Below are 7082 nucleotides of genomic sequence, written 5' to 3'. Positions count from 1 at the left end.
GCCAACCAAGCACGGTGGAATCAAGTTTGAACTTGCAGGGTGTGAACTTCCTCTGATATTAATATGTCCATTTTCCATGAGTTAACCTTGCCAGGTACATGCACTCGACACAGAGTAAGCATATATGATGGAAGGAGCCTGCAATGAGCTACAGTCTTGCTCACTCCCAGATGACTTTGCTGGTGTTCACTGGCTGACCTTGCTGTTATACTCCCCTCCCCACACTTCCCCAAACTAGGCCAACCAGCCTTGTAGTCAACTGTTCCTGCTAAACATCCTGCTTCTGTGTCCACCTGTTCCTGGAAAAGATCATCCATCCATTTCTCCAATGCCTCTCTGAACTTCCCCTTTGTGGTTTTCATGCACAAATCTCCCCTGCCCCTCCTGGGCTGTTGGGTTTTTGTATAGCACTAGTGTGATTTTCTTCCCAATAAAACTTTTCTGCTTTCAACCCACCTTGGACTTCTCTGTGTTTTGAGGGATAGGCTTCACCTGGTTGACAGAATACAACAACCTTTGTTAGGAAATTATAATCTTCATGTTAATTGATATGATATATGTAATCACTATACTAATAATTTTGTTTTCTCAAGACCTGCATCTCTGGTTTGTGAGTCAGAGCTTACAATGAAGTTTGAACTGATGAATCAAAATTCTGACTCCTCATGATCACTCGACCTTAAGTGAAGGGAATGAAAGGTTATAGAACCTGTTCCTGCCACAGAACTCTGGTTCTGTACTTTAGGGGAGGTGGTCACAGCCCCCAAAGACTTTACTCCAGAGTTGTTGTATTGTGTGACTTACTGATTTGTCATGGGAAAACACTAAACAATTGTTTGTAATGCATCTTCCCCCCCTCCTTCCCCAGTTGTGACTTAGGTATACAACCTGTACTTTGACTTCAGCTAAGAGAACAGTCCTAACTCTGAAACTGATTAATTAAACTACTTGATTACTGGCACTCCAGTCTCTATGCCTGCTTTGTGAGGCTCAGAGCATTCTCAGGTTAGAGACTGACTAAATAAAAATCCTAACCCTGGTGTCTGAAGTTTTTAAGGGGTGGAGGTAGGATGAAGCCTTGAACTTTTCAGTACAGAGAGAATGGACAGGATTTTTCTTCCCTAGAAGTCTCAGCTCACTTGACTGACAAGTTCAGTGCTCCCAGCTGTAGCTTCATTACAGGCCCCAACCTCTGATTAAGCCCAGCTTTTCGTTGTGAAGAATGTTCTATGGCCTCTTTTGTTGAGCTAGATCACTTTGATAAGGCCTGTAGGGTTTTTTTGGTTTGTTTGGTGGTTGGTTTTTTGGCACACAGATTTGGCTTAGCATGTGTCTTTTCACTTATAATGCAGGTCCAGTTATGTCCTGTGTTTTTTCTCATCTTTCTTTTATAAATGCTGTCTGAGCAGGGTTTAGAGTCCAGTTTCAGTGTGTCTGACTGTGGCTGATTAGACCAATATGAGCCCAAAATGCTCTACCACAAGTCAGGAAAAAGTAGTCCATTCTTGGAATAAGAGCTATTTGTCTGTCTGGTCTACTGGATTTTGTGTTGTCTGTAAGGGTGCACACATTCCATGTACTGATGGTCAGTGGAATCTTCTTTTCATATGTTATTGTACATTTTTTTTCTGTTTTGACCTGCCTGCCCCAGTAATCAGGCCAAGGTTGGGTAAGCAGACAGTTTTTAAGGCACATTTTCTTTTTCTTTCCCCTTTGTTCTTTTTTTTTTTCAAGTTACTGATTTTTTTTTTCATATGTTGGCATTTATTATTTAAGTTCAAGAACAGGTTGTGAAAGGGGTGGGTGTGGGAGGGCCTAGAGGAGAGGGAGGGAAGAGACAGGGAGACCAGAGTCTCTCGTCTGTGTCTGCTCTAGACGGGGTTGATCCTGATTTCTGAGCCTTGGTCCAGGGCACACAACGAAGCACGCGATTAAGATGAGGTTGGGGGGCGGGGTACAGGTTTAGGAAAACACGGCGGGGGTGGGGGTGGCCAGAGTTACACATCCAACCAGAGGTGGGGGCTGGGATTCTCCTTGGATCAGCAGCACGGCTTCTTTTTAGGAATTGAAGCGTAGTGATAAGTTCCATCCCACTTATTTCAGCTCTTATAAAATATTCTTGTAGTTAAAAGTTTGAGCTAAAGAATTCTTTCATCGCCTCTCTAACTTCTTGTACTTTGCTTCTAGTTTCTTTGAATATGCATCCAATTTGTAAGCTGCCTGCTCAAGAGCTGCTACTTGCTCCTCAATTAGAGTGATCTGATCCAGATAAGGCTGAAGTGCTGCATATTTCTGGTTTAAGTCCTTTAGGTTTCTACTTATGTTTACTGCAATATCTTTCATTTCTAGATACTTCAAGCTAGTCAGTTTGTTCATATTTTCCAGAAGTTTATAGTCTTCACTGGTAGCTGTGAGCTCGCCCGTCAGGTACGTGGCCATTTTGGAGAACATGTCCTGGCACAGCCCCGTGATGTCCGCCTCGGCGGGCTCCATGGCCTCCTCCGCTGTCTCCACCACGGCATCGTCTAGGCCGGGGAAGGGAGGTAGGAGAAAGGATGGAGGGAAGGATGGGATGGCGAAGAAAGGGGAAAAGAAGAGAGGGGGAGGGAGGGGAAGGGAGGGAGGGGGGAAGGGAGGGGAAGGGAGGGAGGGGGGAAGGGAGGGGAAGGGAGAGGGGCAAGAGTGGAAGGAAAGGGAGAAAAGGGGAAGAGTGAATAGTCTGAGGAGAAGATATAAAGGGAGGGGCTAAGTTACTGATTTTTAGTTTGCAGCATTCACTTCCTTAAATTTTGAGTTTCAAATTTTCTCCCCCTCCCTCCCCTCCCTGCTACCCAAGACAGCATGCAATCTCATATATTCATATTAAACATTTTCACATTAGTAATGTTGTAAAGAAGATTTAGAACCAATGGGAGGAACCACGAGAAAGAAGAAACAAAACAAACAAAAAAGAATAAATCGTATGCTTCAATTAGCATTTAGATTCCATAGTTCTTTCTCTGGATGTGGATAGCATTTTCCATTGTGAGTCTTTTGGAGTTGTCTTAGATCCTTGCATTTCTGAGAAGAACCAGGTCTGTGAAAGTCAGTCATCATACAATGTGGCTGTTAATGTGTACAATGTTCTTCTGGTTCTGCTCCCTTAACTCAGCATCAGTTCATGTAAGTATTTCCAAGTTTTTCTGAGGTCCACCTGCTCATCATTTCTTACAGCACAATAGTATTCCATTATATTCATATACCACATTTTGTTCAGGTACTCCCCATATATATGTTTTTTTTACATGTGGGTTTTTCCCCCATTTTTATGATCTCTTTGGGATATAGCCCTAGAAGTGGTATTGTTGGGTCAAAGGTTATGCACATTTTTATAGCCCTTTTGGCATAGTTCCAAATTGTTCTCCAGATCAGTTCACAATTCCACCAACAATGCATTGCTGTTCCAATTTTCCCACATCTTCTCCAACATTTATCATTTTCCTGTTTTGTCATGTCAGCCAATCTGATAGGTGTGATGTGGTACCTCAGAGTTGTTTTGAATTGCATTTCTCTAATTTATAGTGGTTTAGAGCCTTTTTTTTATATGACTATAGGTAGCTTTAATTTTTTCATCTGAAAACTGCCTGTTCATATCCTTTGACCATTTATCAATTGGGGAATGACTTATATTCTTATAAATTTGATTCAGTACTCTATATGCTCTAGAAATGAAACCTTTGGCAGAGATACTTTTTTTTCTTTTTTACATATTTTTTTAATTTTTAGTTTACAACACTCAGTTCCACAAGTTTTTGGGTTCCAATTTTTCTCTCCCTCCCTTTTTCCCCTCTCCCCCCAAGATGGTATGTAATCCAATGTAGGTTCTACATATACCTTCACATTGAACTTATTGCCTTGATAGTCCAGTTGTAAAGAAGAATTACATCTGATGGAATGAATCATGGGAAAGGAGAAACGAAACCAAAAAAAGAAGGAAAAAAGAAAAAGAGTTTCCCTTAATCTATATTCAGACTCCATAATTCTTTTTCTGGATGTGCATAGCCTTTTCCATCATGGGTCTTTTGGAGCTGTCTTTGAACCTTGCATTGATGAGAGGAGTCAAGTCTATCAAATATTCCTTACAGATACCGTGTGTCAGTAATCATGTATAGTGACCTCCTGGTTCTGCTCCCCTCACTCAGCATCACTTCATATAAGTCATTCCAGGTTATAATGAAGTCTGTCTGCTCCTCATTTCTTATAGCACAATAGTATTCCATTACATTCATATACCTCAGTTTGTTTAGCCCTTCCCCAATTGATGGGTATCTCCTTGATTTCCAATTCTTTGCCACCACAAAAAGAGCTGCTATACATATTTTTGTACATACGGGTCAGAGACACTGGTTTTAAAAATTCTTTCCCAGTTTTCTGCTTCCCCCCCAATCTTGATGGCATTGGCTTTAGGGCACTCACTGGGTGTGTGTTGGTTCCTTCTCGCCCCCACTAATCCTCACAGCACAGCTGGGTCTGGCGTTCCTCATCAGGAGAGGTTCTTGCTATCTTCCTGGGCTCAGAGGCATGACTCCCCTCACTATCCTGGGGTAAAAAGTTCCAGTGGCTGGGACTGAGGCAGCCTCTCAAACCAGCTAACCCCAGGGCTTGCCCCTTGTTTTTAAATGCAACCTATCCTGGAAGTGTTTACTCCTCATGGTGACCAAACCCAGTCCTGGGGTTCTTCGGATCTTCTCAGACTGCCCCTGGAAGATCCTGGTTGTGCCCCTATTCTTCCTTGTCTCCACCCCACTTTATTTGCCGTAAGGTGCTATTTCAACTCTTTTTGTGGGGTGAAATCTTGAGAGCTTGGAATTTTCTGACCTACTGTGCCATCTTCCCAGAATCCTCTCCAAATTCCTTTTATGACGCAAATATGGTACAGTTACCTGAACTGGGAAGAGTTAAAATAGAGAAAGAAAATTGTAGACCATTTTCCCTAATGAATATTGATGTAAAAATTTTAAATATTAACAAAGAGACTACAACAATTTATACCAGAAATACAGGTTGGCTCCACATTAGGAAAACTGTCAGCTTAATTGACCATACCAATAACAAAATTAACAGAAATCATATGATTACTGCAATTGATGTAGAAAAGGCTTTGGACAAAATTTGGCACCTATTCCTATTAAAAACACTATAGAGAGTATAGGAATAAATTTTTCGTTAAAATGAAAAGCAGTGTCTAAAAGCATCAGCAAGCATTATATGTAATAGGGATAAACTAGAAGCATTCCCAATAAGATCAGGGGTGAAAAATGATGCCCATTATCACCAGTATTATTCAATATTGTACTAGAAGTGCTAGCTTTAGCATTAAGAGAAGTAAAGGAAGGAACTAGAATAGTCAATGAGGAAACAAAACTATCACTTTTTACACATGATATGATGATTTACTTAGAGAATCAACTAAAAACTGAAACAATTAACAACTTAAAGTTTCAGGATATTAAATAAGTCATCAGCATTTCTACACATTACCAATAAAGCTCAGCAGCAAGAGATAGAGAAATTCCATTTAAAATAGCTGTAGACAATATAAAATATTTGGGAGTCCACCTGCCAAGACAAATGCGGGAACTGTAAGAACACAATTACAAAACACTTTTTATACAAATAAAGTAAGATCTAAATAATTGGGAAAAAGTTGCTCATGGGTAGGCCAAGCTAATACAATAAAAATGATGATCCTACTTAATTTTATTTTTAAGTGCCGTACCAAACTATCAAAAAATGTTTTATAGATCTAGAAAAAATAATTCATCCATGATATATTTTCACATAAGTCACTAGTCAACAAATATTGAACATGGAGTATTCCAAATCTGCAATCCTTTGAGAACCACTGCTGCCCCACCCCCACTCCCCATATGTGTACACCCTGGAAGTAGCATGGGTCTCTTTGGAACTTTGAGAGACAGGTCCCTTCTGGAGCAGGAATGTTTGACATTTCAACATGCAGTTATATCTCAAGATATGACTTCACCAGGAAGGACTGGAAACTGGAAACTCTTGAGTCCTTCTCAGAGGCACCTCTGATTAGATGCTGGATAACCATGAGAATGTTGTCTCTGTGACTGAGAATATCTTTCCTTAGGGACTCACAATTTGTCTTTGGGATATTCTTTCTGTAGAGGGCCAGCTATGAGATAGTCCATTGTGTGAAGGTTACATGAGAGGTTTTCTTTTTAGCCTGCGCTCGTTCTTCTCTGGGCTGTGTACTCAGGAATATTGGCTTGCCAACTCCCTTCTAACTTCCCCCGGGAAAGTACTGGACAGCATGTGAAGTTCCAGCTATATCTTGATAATGTCTCCCTAGGCCTCTGCAAGGCAAGGCCATCTGAGGCAAGGTCTCCCTGCTAGGTGAGACCGTATCAAGATAAACTGTTATCCACATGGGAAAGAACAGTAATGTTTCAATGCGGTTAGCATGGTGTATCTAAGCTACATGGGCCACATGAAGCACGTGACAGGATGTCCCGGTAAAGTAACAAAGCAGTGCAACGCTTGGTCCACTTATCTGATTCCATAGATTATGTAAGTTCACAGCTTCTGCTCAATAAACGGAGTTGTCCTATACTCTTCCACCTGGCCTGTGCTTCTTTTACTCTCTCTGGCATCCTTAGCACACACAGTGCAGCACAGTTGAGCACACATAGTGCCAGCAGCACAGACACACACACACACACACACACACACACACACACACACACACACACGCCGTGCCACCTCCGCTGGTGGTAGGTGGCGCCCAATGTGAGGCTGCGGACTGAGAACAGGGACCACATGACGGACACGAGGACCACATCAGGAACACAGGGACCCGAAGCAGACAGGGTCAGAGAACAGAGGGTCTGCAAGAGTGAGTCTCCCGGAGACGAGGCCCTGGACGTACAAAGGAGTTCTGGTCGGCAGACACAGTCAACTTAGATAATGGTGATAAACTTTCAGTCAAGGTCCATAACTCTTTCTCTCAATTTTCTTTTTCTAAGTATCACCAGGCTTATACGGGAATTATAATTCACAATGGGACAAGGACAGTC

The 7082-nt window shown here is 41.8% G+C and overlaps 1 protein-coding gene across 1 annotated transcript; it reads right to left on the bottom strand.

Annotated features, from left to right (window-relative positions):
- Positions 1 to 2057: 2057 nt before the first annotated feature.
- LOC118836189 (biogenesis of lysosome-related organelles complex 1 subunit 2-like) lies at positions 2058 to 6827 on the bottom strand. Its single transcript, XM_036743548.1, has 2 exons — positions 6769 to 6827; positions 2058 to 2563 (listed from the first exon to the last, which is right to left on the bottom strand). The coding sequence occupies exons 1-2, from the start codon at positions 6825 to 6827 to the stop codon at positions 2152 to 2154; spliced, it is 471 nt and encodes a 156-aa protein (XP_036599443.1). The 3' UTR covers positions 2058 to 2151.
- Positions 6828 to 7082: the final 255 nt, after the last annotated feature.

The sequence above is a fragment of the Trichosurus vulpecula genome, chromosome 2 (assembly GCF_011100635.1).
Source record: "Trichosurus vulpecula isolate mTriVul1 chromosome 2, mTriVul1.pri, whole genome shotgun sequence".
Classification (NCBI taxonomy): Eukaryota; Metazoa; Chordata; class Mammalia; order Diprotodontia; family Phalangeridae; genus Trichosurus; species Trichosurus vulpecula.
This window is presented reverse-complemented; position numbering and strand designations above follow the sequence as displayed.